General features: G+C 49.5%; 2 protein-coding genes across 2 annotated transcripts in view; one reads left to right on the top strand and one right to left on the bottom strand.

Annotated features, from left to right (window-relative positions):
* Positions 1-23934, top strand: part of LOC105760508 (uncharacterized) — a 483916-nt gene that overhangs the window by 237713 nt on the left and 222269 nt on the right. The gene's annotated exons all lie outside the window — the stretch shown is intronic.
* LOC140681225 (uncharacterized) overlaps positions 1-23934 on the bottom strand; it is a 77945-nt gene that overhangs the window by 1066 nt on the left and 52945 nt on the right. Inside the window, exon 4 of the mRNA XM_072920687.1 lies at positions 19605-19611. Coding sequence (XP_072776788.1) covers positions 19605-19611 — 7 coding nt within the window. The remainder of the gene's footprint in view (positions 1-19604; positions 19612-23934) is intronic.

Here is a 23934-nt window from a genome sequence, read left to right as displayed (position 1 = left end):
TCCTCCTTCTCCTGCACAATCCCACCCTCTCCTGCCACCTGCATCGTTTGACCATTCTGTTCCTCAAGCCTGCTTCTCCTTCCCTTCTCCTCCTGCCCCCAGGCCCAGCACCCACTGCCGGCTCCCTCTTCCCCCCAGACCCACAGCATCCCAGCCGAGGGGCAGGGATGGAGCTGGGGCAGGTCGGGCTGGGGCAGCGCTGGGCTCTCGGCCGCTCCCGCCCGCACTCGGTCCCCACTGCAGCCGCTCCCGCCAGGACAGCGCGGGGGGGCCCGGCCTTGGCGCTGCCCCACTCCCACCTCCCCAAATTCCCCTCGGGGGGCGATGGGGCCGAGGGGGGGGCGCAGGTGGGGTCCAGGTGGGGAACGCGGGGAGCTGCGAGTCTGCCTGGCAACTGGTGAGTCATCAGCGCCGCGGGCTCTGATTGGCTGAGCTCTGCCTGAGGGCTGCGCCTGCAGCAAAGAGGGGACACCCTGCTCCAGGGGGGATGTCCCACAAACGGGGGACCCCCATGAAAGGAACAAGAGCAAAGTGTCTTTACAAACAGATGCTCTGAATCTGCTCGGAGATAGGGTCAAGCAACTTTCATGTAAGTAAGTGACAGGAGAAGCCTTGGTTTCAGAAAATGTTATCAGTTGATGGTACAGACTGCTGCTCAGCCAAGGCCCTGCTCAGTTCATGAACTTCCAGAAGAACAACAAAGACTTAACAGAGCCATGAATATCATTTGCTATATAAAAGCAGGGAGCATATTAAGGGAGTATGTAGAAGGTGGATTGGGAAGTCTGTAGCTCTCAAGTACTTCAGCCAATGGGGAAAGCAGAGGGAGATGTGGCCAGGAGAATTAGGATTAAAGGGAGGCTGTGTCCTCCAACAATTGGAGAGATCCCATGGGGAATGTCCCATGGCCTCTCCCATTTTTAGAAATGAAATTAGTTTCACAGGATTCCTCTGTCTGCTTTGTGGACAGAATCCTCTGGTGATGTCAATTTTCCCGCACACCCTGGGGCAGGGAGTGCAGCTGAAGGTGCCTCACCCACTTTGGGTGATCGGCTCCCTTGGCTGGCGGCAGCACCGGGGATTGATTGGGGACCCGGGAGTGACCAGGAGACAGACGAGTGACACATCAGGGGGGTCTGTGAAGAGTCAGCAGGGAGAGAGCACTGAAAATCCCATCAGTGAGTGCCCTGGGATCTTCGGGGAGTGAACATGGCAGGGCACCCATGGAGGGGAGAAAAGGGAAAGCCAGGGAGGGGTCCTGGCCAAAGGGAGGATGATCCCAAAATGTCTCTGAAGGGTCCCTTGGGAGAATGCTGAGGTAGTTTGCACATTCCCCCAGAGGTAATTAAGGACATGGACACCCAGGGGGGGCAATAAGGGAAGGGGAGAAGGGATTTGGACAACAGTGGATGGATGGTGTTGGTGTGCTGGGAAGGGATCAGGTGAAGGGGAGTGTGCAGCAATATGGTTCAGGCAAGAAGCAGCAGGAGGAATGTGTGTGGTAAGAAAAAGGATGATGGAAAAGAGGAGGAACAGAAAAATACTCAGGATGGGGATGTTTTTCAGCAGGGTCTTATCCTGACAATTTGCCAGCTGATACTTTGAATTCCCAGGTTCCAGGAGAGGAAAAGCAGGAGGTCAGGATGTCAGGGGTTTCTCTGTGGTGGGCAGCGGCAGCAGCGGGCGCAGAGGTGCGGGACCGGGAGCAGGGCTGGGGGCCTGTGGGGAGCTGCGGGGCCGGGCCGGGGCTGTGGGGCAGCCGGGGCCCAGCGCCGGGCGCTGCCTGAGCCCACCAGCCCCGGGCAGGGCCGGCAGTGGCCCCCGGCCCCCAGGAGGCTGCGGGACGCCCCGGCCGCTGCCCGGCCCCGGGGAGCTGCCGGCCCTGCCCGCCGGGGGGGCCGCCTTTGGACACTGCGGCAGGACAGGCACCGGCTCTGCCACACGGGCTGTGCAGGGGACCCTGAGCACAAGGAGCAAAACAAAGGAACCTCTGGAAATGCAGATTTTCATGGTTGGACATAGAAGTGAATTTTCTCAGGCAGCCGGTCTCAAAGCAATCAGTGGTCAGGTTTGGATATTGGCACCGGGAGTGGCCACTGAAGGCACGGGCACGCCTCTGAGAACACAGGGTTCAAAGCAAGAACTCCCAGCAGAACTGTCTCTTTGCAGAGTGCAGACTCTCCCCGCCCACCACGGGCTGGGTGGGGGAATGGAAGCCCTGCGGCCTGGGAGGGATAGGCCAGGGGGAGGAAACCTGAGATGTCTTTGTTCCCCACGCCCCCACACCACTGGAGGGAATCAGACAGAGAGGCTGAGGGCACCTGGAAATTCACTGGCAGAGGAGAAGGAGAAGCGGGGGGAAGGTGCCCAGCCCTGGGAGTTGGGGTCTGGGCTGAGATTTCAGCAGTCAGGGGAGCCCAAGACTTTTAACCCTTTCCTGGGAAATGAAAGCTTTGTGAAATATTACTCCTCCTCACCTTGAAAGAGAAAAGAGACAGTCTGGGACCTGAGATGTTAGGGAAAGAAGGTTGGGGGGGAGATGATGAAGTGGCTTTTGGCTGGACTTTTCTTGTAAGCCATTGACTGAACCAGTTTCTCCTGCAACAGAGACAGCATCTTTAGGGGGATGCAATGGTGAGCCAAGAGACCTGCTTCAGCAAATTCCAGCACAGGAATGGAGTGAACAGAGGAAAGCTGAGGAGGGTGTGGTGATGCCCTCTGTCTTCAGGAAGAAGAAGATCTCCGTTTGCACCCTCAGCCCCAGGGGAGGAGGAAAATGGGGGGGGACTGTGTCCCCAAAATGAAAACTGAACTGTTGTTTCTTTTGTTCCTTGGCAAAGCATCCTTAAAGGAGCCCTATGAGCAGTCTGTCCATGCACGGCGGTGAGGGCACTGTGACATGGCAAGGAGAGTGTCACACTAGCACATTTTCCCTGGGCAGTGCCATGTGTGACATGGAAACACGAGAGGTGGCAATTGTGTTTCCTGGGGGTCTGTGGTGCAGGAGAGACTCCTCTCTCCCCTGATAGACTGAGTATTGATAATCTGAAAGGTGATGACCTGATTGAGGGTCCAAGTTGTGTCCCACTGTGATTTGCTGGAGTTTGGGTGCAGGGAGGAGGAATGTTTTGGAAGGTTTTAATTTTGGATGTAGTGTGTATCTTTTATTATAGTAGTAGCTTAATAAAGTTCTTTCTCCTTTATCTCTCAGCTTAGGCCTGCTCTGCTCTGTTCCTTATTGCATCTCACAGCACTTATTTGGGAAGCTGGATTTCCATGGGGACATAGGCATTGTGCCAGCATCAAAACATGACATGATGGTACATGAAGGATCAGGATTTTCTGTGAAGGATTTGGTTTGGGTCCCTGCAGACAGGAAAGATTTTGCAGAAAGCTCAGCAGCTCTCAGAGGATGAGCACCCACAGGCAGTGACCGGGGCTGCAGGAGTGGCACAAGAAGGCCCTGCAGCACTTGGGCACAAAGGCACAGCAGCTGAAGGCAAGGAGGGATGAGCAAAAGGCCAAGCTGAAGGCAAAGGCCATGGCAGAGTTCCCACAGCCCCTGAGGGACCAACCCCAGGGCCCAAGGGGGCCCCAGCACCCAGGGGACGGCGTCGGCCACAAGCACCTGGCAGAGGCATTGCCCTCCTGGCCAGGGCAGAGCCCACCCAAACAGCCCCTGGGAAGGAGTCAGGGCTCCAGCTGCAGCCCACAAGGACACTGCAAGCACAGACAGCAGCACCCTCAGGAGGAGCGAGTCCACCCCTGCATGGACATGGATTGTCAGGGCTCTCTGAGCTCCCATCCCACCGGGGACCCACCACACTGCAGCCCTGGAGAACATCCAGGCTGGGTCTGCATCCAGAGGAGGCCTCTCCTGATGGACACAGGGGCCTCTCCATCCACTCTGAATCTTACACCTAAGGGGGGAACATTGTAAAGGAATGTTTTCATTATTAAGGGAATAACTGGGAAAGCTGAGCTGGTGTCATTTGTTCAATCACTATTAGGAGCTTTGGAGGATAGGTTTGAAATAAACTAATTTCTTTCTCTTCCTACTGTGATTGTAATTAACTAGGAAGGAATTTGATGGTGGCATTGTAATATTGTAAAAGGTGATACAGAGGCTATTGCTGCTGTACCTTTGTGTCAAATGTCTGGCACGGGCTATGCTGAAGGGAACCCAGAGGTGTGGGCAGCCCCAGAGGGAAAATTTGATGTGGAGCCTCTCCAAATTACTTGGAAGCAACCAGGACAAGTGGGGGCTAAAAGCAACACCCTGTTCCAGGGGAGGGAAGGAAGGGCTCACAGCCTGGTATGGAGTCCCTGCTAAAGGCAGGGCTCTTGGAGCCAGGGATGTCTCCCTACAGCACTCCTGTCCTGCCACGCAGGGAATCTGATGGCTCCAATGAGGAGGACAAGAACAAGTGGAAGACAAAGCCTCTATGAAATGGCTGAATTTTCTAGATAAAAAACAACTTTTGAGTATAAAGGCAAGAAGTGCAAATGGTGGAGAAAAACGTTAAATATTTGGGACATATTTTGACTGAAGTTTTGTGGTTGAATGACCCAGAGAAGGTGTGGGCAATCTCAGAAGTAACGTTATCCAGGAGAAAAAAGGAGCAGAGACAAGTCTGAGAATTAATAGGGAATGACACAGTCTGGATTGAGGATTCTCTGTTCCAGCCAGAACATTGTAGGACTTTGTAACCCCAGACAGCCTCCATGCTGTGGTATGGACAGGAGAAAGTGAATAAAACTTGAGAAAATGAAAAACCAAAAATATTGATGCCTCAGCTGTGGCTCTTTTCGGACTCAGAAAAGAAATTTTCTTTCAGAAAAGAAATTGGAATTGTAGGTGAATGTTAAATAGGGCCACGCCAAAGAAATTCTTGGGCCATCAAGATTTTTTTTTGTGTATGTTTCTGTGACTCTTAGAGATACCAAAATTTTGGTCTGGGTTCTTCGATGTTCAGCTTCTGGCTGCATTTTGCAAAACTAGAAGAGATTCAAAAGTGACCCCCTTAACTCATAAACAGGCACCCAGGAGAGGAGCTTTAGAAATGTAAATTAACACTGCCGGGGCAGAGTGGGGACAATGTACCTGGCTCTTCTGGCCTGGGGCAGGAATTGGCTGATTCCCTCTGCCCCTCACCCCAAGCTCTGCCTGCTTGCACAGATGGAATCTGCACGGCTGAAGGCAGAGCCCATGGTGAGGATCTGACTCTGAAACAGAAATGGCTGAGGCTGCAAAGGGAAACAGCAAATGGAGAATGTTGTGAAAACTTCACTAAAATAAGGGGGGATCATCCCCCTGCCCACTCCAACATCTGCTGCCACTGTCTGTGCTGTACAGGGTGTATCAGAGCACTGGGGCTTTTGCTAGAACAAGTTCAGGGAAATTAGTTGAAATTCAAGTATTTGATGCTGTATTTAGAAAAATGCAGTCATTCATGCAGCCCCAGCTTGAGGGAGCACCCGGAAATGGGGAAAAGATGAAGAGCCGCCAGAACAAATCCTACAACACCACGGACCTGCCCCTGGGAACCCAAACCAATTCATATCAGGAAGCAAAGAACCCTTTTATAATTTCAATGGCATCATTAGATTACAAGCTGTCCTCAAAAGAAGAACCAACCAGACAGCTCCAGCTCCTGACCTTCCTGCTGACCAATCCACTGAAAGAGGAACACAACATTTCACCAGGGGATGAGATCAGATTATCTGTGAGCAGAAAAAAAGGGAGTTTGGGCAAAACTAAATGGCTCAAACTGCTGTTGGCAAAGAGATGACAAAGGTAAAGTCCTGAGAAAGATAACAAAGGAAATAGGAGAGCAGTTTATGTATTGGTCCAAACATGGAAAGGATGGGAATGGGACATGCTTTCGTGTCTCCCCGGCACACCAGGGGTTAAACAAATGCTGCTTCTCCTCTTCTGTGCTGCAGCAACTCTCATCTTTTCACCATGATCCACACCTTGGCAGTGCAGCTCATCCAGCAGCTGAGCCAGGGGATGCAGGTGGCAGCCAGGCCTCCTGATCCACAAACGGCTACAAAAGGACAGGGAATGAGGGCACCGAGAATAATCCCAAAACCAAAGAGGACGCGGGAAGAACAAAACAGAGTTGAGGAGTGAATCTGCCTGGAGAGAGAGCCAGGCACTTGTAGATAAGGAAGCTACGGGAGAAACCCTCAGTTCCAATAAATGTCAAAAATTGACCCACACAGCTACTCAAAGTCCCGCTACATACCCAAACGTCGAGGAGAACAAAGACTTAACAGAGCCATGAATATCGGCTGGTATACAAAAGGAGGGTGCATATTAACGAGGACAGGCAGCAGGCGCATCGGGAAGTCTGAACCTTCCAAGGACCTCAGCCCGTGGGCAAAGGCAGAGGGAGATGCGGCCGGGAAAATGAGGATAAAAAGGAGGCTGCGGACTACAACCATGGCAGAGAGCGCACGGCAAATGCCCCACGGCCTCTCCCCGTGCTCGGCAATAAAGTCACTTTTACAGGACTCCTCGCTCTCCTCCGGCCACAGAAACCTCCGGCGACGGGAATTTCCCCGCACGCTCCCGGCCGCGGGGCAGCCCCCTCGGTCCTACCCACAGCAGCCGGGCCGAGCCAGCGCTGCTCCGGCAGCGGCTCCTGCCCAGGCCCCGGCGGGAAGGAGACCGCGGGCAGCCGCTCCCGCCGCGCCCTCAGCCCGGGGCCGGCACGGGCTGGACACGGCACCACCGACCCGCCGCAGCCCCCTGCCGCCCCCTCCGCCCGCAGCCAGCCCCGAGCCCCCGCAGAACCCAGCGCGGCTCCCACCTGCGCCGGGGCCGCCTCCGAGCTCCGCCGACGCCGCCTCACCGCGCTCCGGCCGCTGCCGCCGCTCCCGGGCCCGCACAGACGCTCCTGGCGCCAATGGCGCCGCTGCCCGCCCACGGCCGCCCTCAGCCCGCCGCCGGGGCCGTGCTGCGCCCCGCTCCCACCAATCAGCGCGCCGCAACCGCGACTGACGGCACCAGCGGCCAATGGCAGCGAGCTGGGGGCGGGCTCTGCGCACGGCCCAGACTCGCCCCGCGCTCTCAGGGCCCCCCGCGCTGCGTGAGGGCAAAGCCGGAGATGAGCAACAGCCCCGGGACGGGCCCGGGCCCGAGGCGGGATTGAGCTGCCCACACAAACAAACTTCTCCGCACCTCCCGCCACGGCTTTCCCGGCCCTGCGCCTTCCGTGCCTCCGGCTCTGCGGGGAGCCCGGGAGCCTCCCTTCTCCTGCCCCTCATTAGTGCATCGGTGCTTCGCTTTGATTGCCCCCAAAAAGGGAAACCTGCCCAAAGCCCTGTGGGTGAGCGGGGGAGGGGAGAGATTTCTGGCAGAAAACTCCAAAGACTCAGAGCAGGATGAGGAGAAGTCAGTGCAGAGCCTTAAATGCAGCTTTCCCCACGCCTCCCTGCTCCCAGCTGCACCTCCTCCCCCGGCAGGGCAGGAGACAGGGAATGGGGCCGTGCTCAGCTCATCCCCCGCGGCTTCTCCCTCTGCTCAGGGACAGGAGTCGTTCCCTGCTGCACCCTGCGCTCTCTCCCAGCCGAGACTTCTCCAGGAACTTCTCCGAGCCGAGTCCATCCCCTGGGCCACAGCCCCCTCCAAGTGCTGCAGCGTGGGTCACTGTGCCACGGGCTCGGTCCTGCCAGGCCAGGCTGCTCCAGCGGGGCCCCTCTGCCCACGGGGTCACAGCTCCTCTCAGGCATCCCCGAGCTCCAGCCTGGCTCCTCCAGGGGCTGCAGGGGGATCTCTGCATCCCCACGGACCTGCGGGGGGATCTCTGCATCCCCACGGACCTGCAGGGGGATCTCTGCATCCCCACGGACCTGCAGGGGGATCTCTGCATCCCCACGGACCTGCACGGGGATCTCTGCATCCCCACGGACCTGCAGGGGAATCTGTGCAGCCCCATTGTAATATATGTTATGGAATAATTCGTGCTTATATAAAACATACATGAAGTCAGTTGTGCTAGTAGAAAAAGATTCTTAAAGTTTTAAAAGACCTGAAGACCCAGCCGGGAAAGACTGGAAACCACAGATGACAGAGAAAGAAAGACCTAATTTACAATTGAAAAAACGTGTCTCCCTGCAGAGATGGGCACTTTCCGGGGATACTCCACCTGACGCCCAAGGTGAAAAATGCACATATGTTAGTTTGAATAGTAGTGCTGTATTAACATTTTAATCATACTGTAAATGTAGTTGTGTAGTTAAATTGAAGCTTTAGTAGTTAAAATAAAAACTGTATATATGGGTTTTCTTTTAAGGAATGGGTTACTCGCTTTGACATAACCCTCACAAAATACCTAAATCTTCCAGGGAAGAAGAATTTATGGTTTTCTTGTCAGAAGAAGCTAATTTCTTCAGGTCTTGCTCAGACTCGAAGACGCCATGGGGATTAAAGGAAACAGTTGGCATATAACAGACAGAGTTTCTTGTTTTAAATAGAATGTGTTATGAACGAGCACAATAGGCTTTCTAATCCAATTAAAAAGATTTATTAATGGTAGGAAACGAAAGCAAATCAGCGCGCTGGGCAGCAGTTATTCCAACTACCGCATTTTCGTGCCCCATTCCCCCCCAACTTATTGGGTCTTCTCCTCCGGAAGTGTGACGTTCTGGTGTCTTTTCTGCGCAGGTGCACCCTGTTGCTAGGTGGTCGTTTTCTGCCTCTTGGTGGTCGTGGGATGAAGGCCAGTAGTCTTCCTCAAGGTTGTTCCTGTGATCTGGGAATTTTCTCAAAACAAGAGATGTTATCTCTAGGCACGTTTACTCGCATTCCACAAGATTACATGTTTTGCTAAGTCTGTAACGGAACTGTCCTTGAAGATATTCGCTTAGGTGCTTAGGTGCCTAGCAACCTCAACTCCCTAAATTAGTTTCAACTCCCTAAAACAGTGTGTAACGAAGTTGTCCTTGAGAGATATTCTGGAATGCCTGGCAAAATGAGAACATGTTCAGACAAGTGAAAACCCTAAGTGAAAATTCTATTTTATAGATGTGAAAACTCTATATTATGAACAAAAAGGCCTTATTTTCCTAACAATATCCCCCCTTTTTATTTTAAACCTCTTTTTGTTCACTAAAGCGCTCTAATTCCCTTTTGCTTAATTCTAAATAATCTTCAGTTTCTACTTCGCTAAGTGGCTCGTATTTTGGTTTTACCATCATTAAATGTGCAGCTTCTAATCTATTTTTCACTAGTGTAATAAGCTTGTTAAGAATACATGGCCCAAAAGTAAGTACTAGAATTAGTAAAATTACTGGTCCTGCAAGGGTGGATAATAGAGTGGTTAGCCAGGGAGAATAGGTGAGCCAGGATTCATACCAACTCTGCTGGGATTCTCTTTCTCTTTTTCGTTGTTCTATTTGTTTGCGTAATTCAGCCATCGTGTCTTTTACAATACCCGTGTGATCTACATAAGTGCAGCATTCTTCCTGCAAAGCAACACAAAGCCCACCCTGCTGTAAGAATAACAAATCTAATCCCCTTCGGTTTTGGAGGACTACCTCAGAAAGGGATTTCACTGATTTAACTAGTTCACTTATGGCTTTATCTATTCTACTCAGATCTTCATCTACAGATGTGCGCAGAGCTTTCATACCCTGGTTTTGACTCACTAAGGAGGCAACCCCTGTTCCTACTCCCGCACCTCCTATGCTGAGCAAAATTGCTACCGTTAGTGCTGTAAGTGGTTCCCTTTTAGCCAGGTAGTGTTCAGGGGTCATTTGATGTTCTAGTACGTATTCTTTTGGATGGTATACGATTCTGGGGATTATTAGAACTTGAATGCAGAAGTCTGAATTATTAAAGGCTTTTACCGATAGGCAGGGTGTAACTCCAAGTTGTTGACATACCCATTTAGTATTGACTGCTGGCATAAGCCAATCAGAAGGCTTGTCTGTTCTGCTAATGCTCATTGTCGTGTTGCAGAGGTGTTGCATATCTGCTGGAACCTTCCCTACACACCTTCCTTGTCCACTAACCTGGGACAGTGTAATGCCTGAAACACTATCTCCTCCCTTTCTCCAGAGACACTCCTTTGGATTTGTACCATTTATTTCTCTTGCTTCAGATGTAATCCCAATAGCTTCATAAAAGGGTGGATTTATCATATAGCAAAGCCAACATCCCTTGGTTAAGTTAGGATAAGTATGATTCAAAACTCCAAAAGTAGCTTGCATAATTTTCCATAAGGTTGTATACTTCTGCACTAATAGCTGAGGTTCTTGATTATTTTTGTTTGATTTTATAACATTATCTCTGGTTTTATTACTCTCCTTTAAGTCATTGCTTATTACTGGATTTGGGCCTATAGGACTAGGGTCATGTGGAGCTACCTCCTTTTTTATTTGTATCAGATTTCCTGGATCATGTCCTTCTATCCAATGCCTAACCCCCCATGTTTTGCCTATTAACCATCCAGAATCAGTTGGTTGAGTGACATTTAGGTAAAGAAAGGTGCAGTTCCCAAGTAAGTTTTTCCCAGTCCAAGGCCACTCTCGTGGTCGTTTACACCCTGCTGGTCCATGCCCTACCTTTAAATATTTGTCTAATCCTCCACCCGGAGCCCACGCTGATGCTATTGTTTCACAGCCCCAATAGGCGCAGTAATAATGTCTAGGGTAATTACAGTATTGCTTCCCTGGGTTCGAGGCAGGGCACATATAGAAGCTTGTTAAATTTAACAGCTGCCCGCATTTTAAACTTCGAGTTAGATCACAGATCCCAATTTTAAAGCTCGGTGTTCCAGGTCCCGTTATTGTCTGTAAAATATGACGGGTATCGTGATCCTCCCATCTGCTTAAGGTCCATTTAAAGGGTTCATGTATATTAACTGTGGCACTCTGGAGGGGAAGCCATACAAACATAAAAACCCGTAGGATTGAGTGATACGCACTGCAGGGGAGGATGTTACTTATCATGCTCAGTTTTACATTCCCATTTTCCCTTCTTCCGTTGTTACCATTTTCATACCCATGATGATTTACGTTCTTTTTCAAGGTTTGGGAGGGCCCCTCATCCCCACTACCTACCTCTCTGTCTCGCCTGTCAACTTGGTTGCTACAAGTTACAGGGTAAGCCATCTTCTCGACAGCAGAGATATTCTTCAGGGGTGGGATTGTTCCCTCTCTCCCACTTTGACCTCCGGGAGTTCCAGTTTTTCGTATTCAACTGCGGGGTGTCGCACCTGAGCCTTTTGACTAATTTGCGACACTTGACCTGGACTATATCCGTGAGGAATGGACCCAGGGGTTCATTGGAATGGTAACAGTGGAATTCAGGGTTTATTCCTTTTACGAAAATCTCCCACCACTCAGGGGATCCTTTAGTCAATTCCCGAGTGGCAACCTTGTAATTTAGTACTTCAGATGTCAATTTGCGCTGCTCCAGCCAACAGCGTTGACATATACTTTTTGGAGCTCTCCCCTTTCTGCAGTGAGCCCACCACAATCCTTTACAGATTTTGCAGGAAAAACAGGCAAAAGGGTAACAATGACAATCTAACCAGCTACACTTTACTCTAATACTTTGATGTTCAGCATGGCCCTCCCCCTCCCAAGGTTTCTGCTCTTTTTCAAGTCGGATGAACCGATAAAAGGGCTGCTGGGCTGAATCCTCTAGACGTTTACAGTATCCTGGGGGTTTTGTTTCTCCCACCAGTTGTACTTGCAGTCCCCAGTTATCCCCAACCCAAATGTCCTTAGAGTTGATAGTGTTCATGAAAATTATTTGTAAGTCCTTTTTACTGCGGAGTCAGTGGTGATTAAAACCAGGTATGGTCCGTCCCACTTTGGGGTGATTGAATCTTCTTTCCAGCTTCGGATGAGGACCCAGTCGCCGGGTTGTACCTGGTGTAACACAAGATCTAGGGGTGGTCTTTGGGCCCACATCCCCTTTTCCCATAACTGTTTTTTATATTTCATTAAAGTGGTTAAATATTTATTAATACTTTGATCAGTAATGTTAGGATTAGTTTGAACTTTTTCTAGGGAATAGGGCATCCCATACAACATTTCAAATGGGGACAGTCCTATATCAGCTCGTGGCTGAGTTCGAACATTTAATAATGCCAACGGCAGACATTTTATCCAGGATAGTTTAGTTTCTAGTACTAATTTGGTGAGTTGTTTCTTAATTTCTCCATTCATTCTTTCTACCCTCCCCGAACTCTGTGGATGCCAGGGGGTATGTTGTTCCCATTTTATGCCCAGAGCTTCTGCTAGCATCTGTGTTATTTTTGAAGTAAAATGGGGGCCTTTATCAGAGTCTATTGTCTCTGGGACCCCATATCTAGGTATTACTTCTTCCAGCAAGGCTTTTGTTACTGTCCGAGCTGTCTGTTTCGATAAATTACAGCCCTGAGGCAGGAATTGAATAGTAGATCTCTCTGCCCCCGTATCAACCAAGAAATTTATTTCTTGGCTCTGGGGACCCACCTTCAATTTTATCAAGGGCTCTTTTTGATGTTTCCCGGTCCCCATAAAATAGAGCCCCTGACTCCCCTATTCGATTTTGAACTCCTCCTCGTCCTTAAGCCTCCTTCTGCACTCCTTTTTGAAATGTCCCTTCTTACCACAATAATAACACACCCTTTCTCCTACCTTTCCCTTGTCACCCTCCCTATTCCGAGTGACTCTCTTCTGTCCTTCCTCCGCCCGCCTGCTTTCCCTTACCGCAGCAACCATCATTTTCACCTGCCTCTTCTGACTTTCATCCTCTCTTCGGACATAAACCTTCTGTGCTTCTCGCAATAATTCCTCTAAACCCCTGTCCTGCCAATCATCCATTTTCTGTATCTTTTTTCTAATATCATCCCAGGACTTAGAGACAAACTGGACTTTAAGAATTGCCTGTCCCATTGGGTCATTCGGGTTTAACCCCGAGTACAGCTGAAAACTTTTCCTTAACCTCTCCAACCATTCAGTGGGGGTTTCATCCTTCTTTTGTCTGTCATTAAATGCTTTATTTATGTTCTGGCCCCTAGGAACGGACTCTTTTATGCCATCAATTAATATGGTCCGAAAGTCCCGCATGTTAGCTCTATGGACCGGATCCTGGTTATTCCAATTGGGATTCTCGAGAGGCCATTTGGTATCGGCCCGCTGCTGGGCATGTGCAGGTTGAGCATCCCAGACCCGCATACCAGCAGTTCTTATCATGTTCTTTTCCTCAACCGTGAATAAAATGTTAAGTATAGATTGTAATTCCTCCCAAGTGTATATATTAGGACCTAAAAATTGATCCACCCGCTCTGCCACGCCCAGGGGGTCTTCTAACAAATTTCCCATCTCCTTCTTAAAGTCTCTAACATCCCCTGAACTCAAGGGCACCGAAATGAATCCAATCCCCGGCTGTGGTCCGCCCATGGGCATTTCCCTTAAAGGGAATAGTTTGCCTCGCGTCTTACTTCGGGTAAGAGGACCACGCGAGCCTGAGGGTTGATCAGAGTCTGAGTCTGATTCTTCCTCATCCGATTGTGGAGGAGGAGGGGGTGCATCTGGCGCAGGGGGAATGTAGGGCGGGGGTGCAATAATTACTTCTTCCGCTCGCCCCTTCTTTTTCTTTCCTCCTGAAACCCCCGAGAGTTTAAACACGAGCACCTCCGGCTTTTCTGTCCAGACTCGGGGATAGGCACTCTCCTCAGGGTTAGAAGGTTGTTTAGTGTTTATCCAACCATTTAACAGTTGCTTTACCCAGTCCTCTGAGGACCCAAAGATGGGCCAAAAAACACCTTTAGAAATCTCTTGTCCTCCCCATACTTCTATGCAATAGTGTATCATCTTTGCCTTATCCTTCCCAGGTGCTCCTGGAAAGTGCTCCCAATTTGCCAGCATAAACCCTAAGGGACTATCCTTAGGAATTGGGGGAAGTTTTACCCCCACTGGGGAGGGGGATTTACTCTTACTCTTCCCCTGCCCCATGTCCTCCGGAGTACCTTCAATCACTCACGACAGCACAATCGCTTCCCCTGGTTCGTGGCCCAGGCCCTCGCGAGCTCTGGAAAACGCACTACTAAGGGTCCACACTTGCTTGGAGAATCCGGCTGCCGGTTCTCCTCTCATTCACACACACACTCGCCGTACTCCGGGATCCCGAACCCCGCCCGGACGGGTCCCTCTATACTTACGCGTCCTGCGTCTTCGTCCGGACTTTGTGCACAAAATTTAAGGGGTACCCTGGGCCCGCTTCCCTTTTTTTGCTTTCGCTTTCTAGGCTTTTAGGTTCGTCGGTCGGGATGAGGGTAGAAACCCCGGTCTGAGTCCGCTCAAAGGAGCGGAATCATGGCGCCCCTCTCAGAGAGAGGTTCCCCAGATCCCCGATCCGAGTCACGGCACCAAATTGTTATGAACGAGCACAATAGGCTTTCCAATCCAATTAAAAAGATTTATTAATGGTAGGAAACGAAAGCAAATCAGCGCGCTGGGCAGCAGTTATTCCAACTACCGCGTTTTCGTGCCCCGTTCCCCCCCAACTTATTGGGTCTTCTCTTCCGGATGTGTGACGTTCTGGTGTCTTTTCTGCGCAGGTGCACCTTGTTGCTAGGTGGTCGTTTTCTGCCTTTTGGTGGTCGTGGGATGAAGGCCAGTAGTCTTCCTCAAGGTTGTCCCTGTGATCTGGGAATCCTCTCAAAACAAGAAATGTTATCTCTAGGCACGTTTACTTGCATTCCACAAGAGTACATGTTTTGCTAAGTCGTACATGTTTTGCTAAGTCTGTAACGGAACTGTCCTTGAAAGATACTCGCTTAGGTGCTTAGGTGCCTAGCAACATCAACTCCCTAAATCAGTTTCAACTCCCTAAAACAGTTTGTAACGGAATTGTCCTTGAGAGATACCCACTGGAATGCCTGGCAAAATGAGAACATATTCAGACAAGTGAAAACTCTAAGTAAAAATTCTATTTTATGGATGTAAAAACTCTATATTATGAACAAAAAGGCCTTATTTTCCTAACATCTGCATCCCCACGGACCTGCAGGGGGATCTGTGCAGCCCCATTGTAATATAAATTGTGGAATAATTCGTGATTATGTAAAATATACATGAAGTCAGTTGTGCTAGTAGAAAAAGATTCTTAAAGTTTTAAAAGACCTGAAGACCCAGCCGGGAAAGACTGGAAACCACAGATGACAGAGAAAGAAAGACCTAATTTACAATTGAAAAAACGTGTCTCCCTGCAGAGATGGGCACTTTCCGGGGATACTCCACCAGACGCCCAAGATGAAAAATGCACATATGTTAGTTTGAATAGTAGTGCTGTATTAACATTTTAATAGTACTGTAAATGTAGTTGTGTAGTTAAATTGAAGCTTTAGTAGTTAAAATAGAAACTATGTATCTGGGTTTTCTTTTAAGGAATGACATACTCGCTTTGACATAACCATCACAGAACACCTAAATCTTCCAAAGAAGAGGAATTTATGGTTTTCTTGTCAGAAGAAGCTAATTTCTTCAGGCCTTGCTCAGACTCGAAGACGCCATGGGGATTAAAGGAAACAGTTGGCATATAACAGACAGAGTTTCTTGTTTTAAATAGAATGTATGCATAACCATGAAGGATATATGAATATGCAATAGTGTAGTTTTAAGGGTGATTCCTTTGTTCACAAGGTATGCTTGTTGTGGCTTAAGTGCCCCAGAGCATCTGGACATCCTTAATTCTTTGCTTTTTATTGTCTTGTAATTGTCCTAACTCTAAATTTTTATTACTCTAATTGTATTACTATTTTAATAACCATGTTATTATTATTAAAAATTTTAGCCAAGTGATTGGCGTTTTTCACAATTATGGTAGGATGGTTTTTAACACCTCTCTGCCGGGGCCTTGGAGAGTCAGGGTGAGGAAGACGGGTCCTGCCCTATTTAGGCAGCCTCGCTCTGTTCCCCTGGTGTGTGACCAGACACAGGTTATGATCTATGGGCAAAAGGAGACAATAAAACAAAGAAAAGGGAAAGCATTCCCTAAAACCACAGTAATTAACCCCAAGACTAAAGTGTACACGAAGAACTAAGACCCAAGGACAAAGGATAGGTGAGAATTTGTTGGGATGGGGCGGATAAGGGGGGAATGAATGTGTGTGACAGAAGCTGCTGGGTATCCCAGACTTGCCAAGTGATTGCTGTAGTCTCTCATGCTGCTTTTCGTCTTTTTCATGTGAAAAACGGCCAGTAAAGAGACCAAGGGAGTGATAAAAAAGAGAGAATCCCTCCCAGAGAAACTGGGACTGGATCTTAGGAAGAAGAGGAACCCCGTGGAGTGCCGGATTGAGGGATAAGAGTGCCCAAGGGCATCCAGGATTCAAACCTGCTGGTTTGAGGGATTAACATTCCAACAGCACTCAGGGTGTAGATATGTAATGTAGACTGTTTGAAAGTAAAAAATATCTTCTTGTTGTATGTGAGAGTGAGTGAAAAATAAAAGTGAGTAAATGTAGATGAATGGGAGGATATGTAATGCAGATTGTTTATTTTGGGCTTTACTTTATCTCCTTGGAGGGAGGTGGATTGTGTTGATGTGACAGTGAGTGGAAAATAAAAGTGAGTGTGGGTGAACAAAGTATATGTAACAGTATTGTGAAGTCGAGAAGTATGAATGAACAGGCTTGAGGGTGTGAATGTGTGTGAGAGTGAGAGATAAAGGTGAGTAAATATCGATGCATGGAAGAATATGTAATGTAGATTGTTTATTTTGAGCTTTATTTCCTTGGAGGGAGGTGTATTGTATTAAATGGTATTGTGAGGAAAAGGATTTTTTTACGTGTGTAGTTGAAAGAAGGTGGTGTTCAGGTTATTAGAGAAAGTGGGAAACAGAGGCATGGAGATAAGATTTTGAAAAACGGGACAGAAAACACGTAAAAAATAAGAAAACAGGTAAAGAAAAGGGAGGGGAGCAAGAGGGAAAAAGAGAAAAAGAAAAGGAGTGGGAAATCAATTAAAGGGATTTTGGAGGATCCCATAAGCACTGCTGAACAATTAGACCAATTTTTAGGTTCAAACATTTATACTTGGGAAGAAATACCGTCGATAATACAGATACTATTTTCTCTGGAAGAAAGGGAAATGATCAGAATTGCAGGCATAAAAGCCTGGAGTAAAGAAAATCCACAGGGCCCCCCTGGGGAGGAGAAAATGCCAACTGCGCCTCCTGAGAGGGGTCAAAATTATGAGGAGGGGAGAAAACATATGAATGAGTATTATTATTTGATGGTTGGGGGAATAGGGGGAGCAGCATCTCCAGGGCAAAGTGCTGAGTGACTTTTGGGGCACAGCAGGGGAGGGGGGAGGCTCCGGCTGAGTGGTTGGACAGACTTGGGAGAAATAGGAGGCAGTGTTCCAAAGTGGATCCTGAGACTGATGTGAGAAAAACTTTGTTAAGGATTAACTTTGTGCTTGGCCAGATAATGGAAAAAATTGAAGATCTCCATGACAAATTATTAGATGATTTATTAAAGGAGGCTCAGAAAGTCTGTGCCAAAGCCAAACTAAAAGCAAGGATTGTGGCAGTCACCATGCGAGAAAACAGTTGCAAGAAAGCAATAAAAAAATCCACAGGCACTATTCCTAGATATGATGGTGGTAGAGTCAGGGGAACAGGAAAGAATAAAATCTGCTGTCTCAGAGCCACCGAGCGGGCACCCGGCCCTTGGCCCTGTTATAGATACATATTATAATATTGGCTTTTTGCAAATATTCAACTGGATTTTATATGTGTTATATAGTTTTTATTCCTGTTGTTCATTCATTAAGCTCAAACATAGTAGTGCCATAGCTGATAGAAGCATGCTTGTGATAAAATGCCTGCTTGGATGGGATAACATCCAGTGAGCACGGGATGAGGACACCTGCACAGATCTGCCAACCATCAGCACTCACCGTCTGAAGGCAGTGTGGGCCGGGGCCAAAACTGAAGATGATGATAGAAAAGGATCAAAACCAAAACCAAGGAATACACATGCCCTAAAAAGGTGGAACTGAGGCGGAGCCATGATAAACAGTTATTGGAATTTGTAAACTAGCTTGGGAAAAAAGTTTACTATGCATAAGGCACTATGAATATGCAACAGGCTGGTGTAAGGGAAAAGGTATTCAAGGGGTATCTCCGGAGATAACCGTGTGCTCTCGGCTCAGTGCCGAGATGCACCCGGCCCTAACAACCTTTGCTCTCTGGCCCTTGTCTCCTCTTGTCCTGCATTAAACTCTTTAAATTTTCACAGGGGAGTGAAGGTGTTTTTCACAGCCCCGAGCGGAGAGCTCTGCCCGGCGGCTCCCGGGAAAGGCGGCGGCGCTCGGCACGGCCCCGGCCCGCCCGGCCCGCGGGAATTCCCCGGCCCGGGACAAAATGCTGCCCCGAAGGAGCGCTCGGAACGCCCCTGCGGCTCCTCCCTGCCCCGCAAACTGAAAGCTGATTAGAGAATCTTGCACAATCACATCCAAGAACATTTTGGTATAAAATCACAAATATTAACAGAAGCTGAGAAAGTCAACACTGTTAGAAAACAAGCTTCCAATAATGGGACTAGAAGAGCTAAGGGCATGCCTTTGAGTGGAATGAGCCCTCTCTTTTTGACATGTCAGCAATGCCATGGAATTTCCCAAACCAGGGAAATAGGGAGGCCTGGCAGCAGCAGCTTCACACACAGCAATGACACAGAACAGGGCAGGGCAAGAGGCTGACAAAACTCTAACTGCTACTTGCAATGAAGTACCTTTGTTTTCAGCTCTACTCTCGCCACTATTAATATAGAGTCAAAAAGACAAAAATACTAGTAATAATAACTGTACTATCGATAGCAAAAATAGAGATAAAAGAAATAATAAGAATTACTAGTGGTAATAAAAACCCTACTATACTTATACCAGGTTTGCATGGCCAGGTTTTGGTAAGGGAGGGGCTCTAGGAGCACCTTCTGTGAGAGCAGCTGCTCCTCCATGTCCCACAGAGTCAATTCCAGCCGGCTCCAGGACAGACTGGCTGCTGGCCAAGGCTGGGCCAGTTAGAAATGGTGGTAACGCCTTTGGGATAAGAGATTTAAGAAAATGGGTGATCCTGGAGCTGTGACTGTGAGCAGGGAGGAGCAGGGTGAGGACATGTGAGAGGAGCAGCTCTGCACACCCCCAGGGCAAGGCAGGGCAGGGCAGGGCAGGGCAGGGCAGGGCAGGGCAGGGCAGGAGGGGCAGGAGCTGCTCCAGCTGCTGGAGCTGATTGCCCTGAGATTCCCTGGGCAGTCCCTGGTGAGGCAGCTGGGCCCTGCAGCCCATGGAGGGCACGGAGGGCAGAGATGCACCTGCAGCGCCTGCAGGAGCCCGTGCCGGAGCAGGGGGATGCCTGAGCGGAGGCTGCGACCCCGTGAGAAACCTGTGCTGGAGCAGGGACCTGGCAGGGACCTGCAAACCCCTGGAGAGGAGCCCAGGCTGGAGCAGGGCCCTGCCAGGACCTGTGAGCCCATGGAGGAGCGAGCCACGCTGCAGCAGTTTGTGGAGAACTGCTGTCCGTGGGATGAACTCACCGTGGAGAAGTTCATGGAGAAGTGTCTCCAGGAGGGACCCCTGGCACGGCAGGGAACGACTCCTCTCCCCGAGCAGCAGGAGAAACAACAGGGGATGAACTGACCTGAGCCCCCATTCCCTGTCTCCCTGCACCCACTGGGGGGGAGGTAGAGCTGGGAAGGAGGGAGGGAAGGGCAGAAGGTGTTTTTAAAGCTTTGTTTTACTTCTCACTGTCCTGCCCTGATCCAGATAACAATAAATTCCATTAATATCTCCAATTTTGAAAATGTTTTGCCCATGATGGCATCTGCTGAGTGATCTGTCCCAGTCCCTAGCTCAACCCATGAAGCCTTCATTCTGTTTTCTCTCTCCTGTCCATCTCTGGAGGGGAGTCAGAGAGCAGCTTTGGTGGGTGCCTGACATCCAGCCAGGGTGAACAGACAACACTTCCTTTCCTTCATTCTTTCTTTCCAGAGGTCACCGTGAAGGGGTTGAGTGGGGCTTTGATGGAGGGAGTGAAGGTGGTGGGGAGTGGTGGGAACAGGAGCCACAGGAATGTGGGACAGGCACCAGAGGGGCCTGGGCAGCTGTCAGGGGGCACAGCCTGAACCCCTGGCCCAGCAGCAGGGGACAGGGGGCACGGCCTGTCCCCCTGGCCCAGCAGCAGGGGACAGGGGGCACGGCCTGTCCCCCTGGCCCAGCAGCAGCCCTGTGCCCTGCCCAAGGTGCCCCAGAGGCAGGGGGAGACCCCAGTCCCAGGGCAGCGTTTCTGCCCCGTCCCCTGTCCAGCCCAGCCTGCCCCGTGTGCGCAGTGACCGCTGGCACGGGCTGCACTGGACACTGTGACCTGCTGGGGGACACTGAGAGCTGCCCCCCTGTGACACTGCCCTTGAGATTTCACAGGCACCAAACAAACCCCAGCCAGCACCGCCCCTTGTCATGTCCCAGGCACCGGAGAGCATCAGAGCCAGCCCCGCTCCTGGTGATGTCCCAGGCACCAGGGCACATCCCAGCCCCGCTCCTGGTGATGTCCCAGGCACCAGGGCACATCCCAGCCCCGCTCCTGGTGATGTCCCACGCCATACGAGTGTCCCAGGTGTGGGAAGAGCTCATCACACAGCTCAGCCTTGACCCAAACCAGCAGAGGAACCACGAAGGGCGGCCCTGCGAGTGCCCCAGTGTGGGAAGAGCTCCATGCGCTGCTCCAGCTCCATCCCCCATGGGAGGATCCGTGCTGGATGATCCCCAGTGAGCCCGGTGGGCAGACCCCCGGTGACCCGTGGTGCTGCTGATCCATGATGGGAAGACACCTGGCTGGGGGCTCCACATCCTCCTGGCCCCCCTGGATTATCTTTTCATGTCTCTTTGCTCTTTCAAAACTCTAAAAAGCAGGTAAAAATAAAGATGTTGAGCTAAGGCAAGGATGGGGACATGGGGGTGGTTCTTGCAGGGGATGTGGGGGATGCTGGGTTTGAGAGACTTGAGGGTTCCTGGGAGGGACCTGGGAGTTGCTCAGGGCTTTGGGCACCCCAGGCTGAGCGGCTCCAGTTGCACTGGGAGACCCTGGTGGAGGTTCTGGGCAGCTGGTCAAGGACCCCCTGCCCGGGAACTGTCCCCATGTGTCCCCATCCCATAGCCCGGTCCCCCTGCAGTGGCTGCCCCATTCCTTACTCCCCTTCCATACTCCCCTTGCCCCTGCCTGTTCCCATGTCCCCCTTATCCCGTTCCCGTCCTGTTCCCATCCCAATCCGGACCCCATTCTCGATCCCTGTACCGTATTCCCTGTCCCTGTCCCCATTCCCAGTCCTATTCTCTGTCCCCATTCCTGGTCCCTGTCCCCATTCCCTGTCTCTATCACCACTCCCAGTCCCTGTCTCCATTCCCATTCCCATTCCCTGTCCCCATTCCCATTCCCTGTCCCCATTCCCAGTGAGACATTAATTTGGAAGAATTAAGAATTTTAGGAAGTTAAGATGATAGTTAAATTAGATGTTGCTGACTCAGCGGAAGTAGATAAATAGGCTTTGTTCCTAGTTAACAGTAGCTGGATCTTAGATAAGATATCCAGGATCTATTAACTCATTGCTTCTCAGCTTTATGTTTGGGTAGCTGTGCTTATCATGAGAAACAGAATGTTACAAAGAGATTTCAGGGACACAAAAACAGTTGCAGACTTCCCCTACTTTAGGAATCCATTAAGCACAGGAAAACGGCAAGGATTCATTTGTCATGTGTGCATGGGAAAGGCAGAAAGGTCAGAACGAGGAAGACTTATTTTACTTCTTCATTTTGGAGACCCCTCCCCAAAATGGACCCCTGACTCATTTCAGGGAGCAGAACTACACATGCTTAATAGCCTTTCTGCCAATTAGCATATGAAGAAGAGCAGAGGAAGTGACAGGGATATGAATATGCATTCATATTTTGTGTATTCAAGACTTCTGTCAATAAAAAAGCTTTGTAACACCTGTGATTTTTGCACTGTGCATTAGGAAATTATCCCAGGTACTGCCCGGCTGTCTCAATAAACATACACTTTCTAACTTTAAACTCTTAGAGAGTTTTTGTCCGTCTCAGTTGGATATCGATATTGGATTGATATTCATATTTTAGTAAATCATTATCATAAAGAAGTCCTAGTATGTGTATTAACATGTATTTTCTTAATATTCTAGCAATTATTCTTGCATTGCTTCAAGATATAAGTTAACTTTGCATAAGTTAATAGTATTCAAAATCCATGTTCTGTTCCTATTATTATTTATTTTACAAAGAAAAAAGGGGAAAGGGGTTGGATTGAGGGTACACCCTCCTCCCCTCTGAGTCTGTTCTCATGTTTTACAATAAATCCTACAACAGTACAATACAGCTGCCTAAAATATGGACACTGGAAACCCAGACAGCATTACAAATGATCACCTGCCTCATGGACAGTTCATAGAAGGACTTGATTTGTTTACAAATTATTTCTCATGTTTACAAACAGTTTTTCTGTTAACAGAGTGTTTTCTGGGAGTTCGGTTTTTCTCCAAGGGATCAAGTGCTTAAAAGTTGTTTTTTAAAATAGGGTTTTTCTCTGAGGGCTAAATGGGCTCAGGGTTAAATAGCTTTCTGCTTTTAGAGATAAGTTCAATCTGTAACCGAGAAGCATTATGCCTGTGGCCTGAGTTCTCCCCTAACAGTTCCTGGAGGGGAATGCTGCAGCTCCAGTGTAAATTAGATGCACACTGTCCTCTGTCACCATGTTTGCAAAGGGCCCTTGCAGATGGGTGACAGAGAACAATACACAGAATTTTATAAAGAAAGGTGAGATGTTACCATGATTGACAGGGCTCTTGACCAATCAAATATCTCCCAAAACTGCAGGCACCTCACGGGCCAGAACCTGAAGGGGCGTGGAGCTCAAACCAATGAGAGCTTCCAGGCCTGGTCTTTCAAATGCCCTGTGTAAGGGGGGGCGTGGGAAATAAAATCTCTCTGTTGCCCCATGAACTCGGGAGGAGCAGTCTTTGTCTCCTGTGCCCTCGCTGTCCCACCAGACCAAAGAGATGTTCACCAGGGCCCTCCCTGTTTGTGGCCGTCCAGTGCCGAGCTGAGCAGGCAGCCAGTTGTGTTTGCATGTGAGCTGCCACAGGAAGACACACAGCAGCTGGAGATTTGAATAGCAGGGCTTGGGCCAATTCTTTTTCTTTTCGAATGCAAGAAAGACGCAAAAGCACAAGGAAACATGACAGTGTTTCGGTGGATTCTCTTTGTCCTGTGAAGTTGAGTAGCTGTTGGTGTTTCTGTGCTGCTGCTAATCCCTTCCATGAAAGAATCATTCCAGGAAAGAGCAACAACATCTGACACGCACCAAGAGTTGCCACCAGTTGCTCCAGGTGCTGCTACCAACAGCCCCTGTAGGACGCAGCACAGCCCCCAGTGCACACCAAAAGCCAGGGAATCTCAGGAAAACGGGAAACTGGACAAGACAAACGCAGATCTGAACCAATGTGGTTAATCAAATGTTCCGTTTATTCGAGATAAGATGGTAGTTTATATAAGCTTCTACGTAGTTTACAGAAACAAAGGCACTCTGATTGGAAGGCTAACATTGTTTACCTTTTCCTTAAAGTGGCTTGAGCCTTACACTATAAACGTATACTAATTCACACCCAGACAGCCCAGTGGTCCCCGTCACACCTTAATACTATTTCTATCTGCGCCCCAAGCTCTGAATTTCTAACTGCGTCAGAGGCTTGAAGGCCTCACAAGGCCCAAATCTGAGGCCTAGACTGGAGTAGCTCAAATCTCATAACTCATGTCCTCTTTCTCTGAAAAATGCTGCAACACACACCAGCTTTGGCTGCCCTCTGGCAGAGAAGCCCTTTTGGGGCACAGGTTTCTGGGGCAGCAGACGGGCACCGG

Source organism: Taeniopygia guttata, chromosome 33, assembly GCF_048771995.1.
Source record: "Taeniopygia guttata chromosome 33, bTaeGut7.mat, whole genome shotgun sequence".
Taxonomy (NCBI): domain Eukaryota; kingdom Metazoa; phylum Chordata; class Aves; order Passeriformes; family Estrildidae; genus Taeniopygia; species Taeniopygia guttata.
The sequence above is the reverse complement of the archived record's forward strand: the minus strand, read 5'-3'. Positions and strand labels throughout refer to the sequence as shown.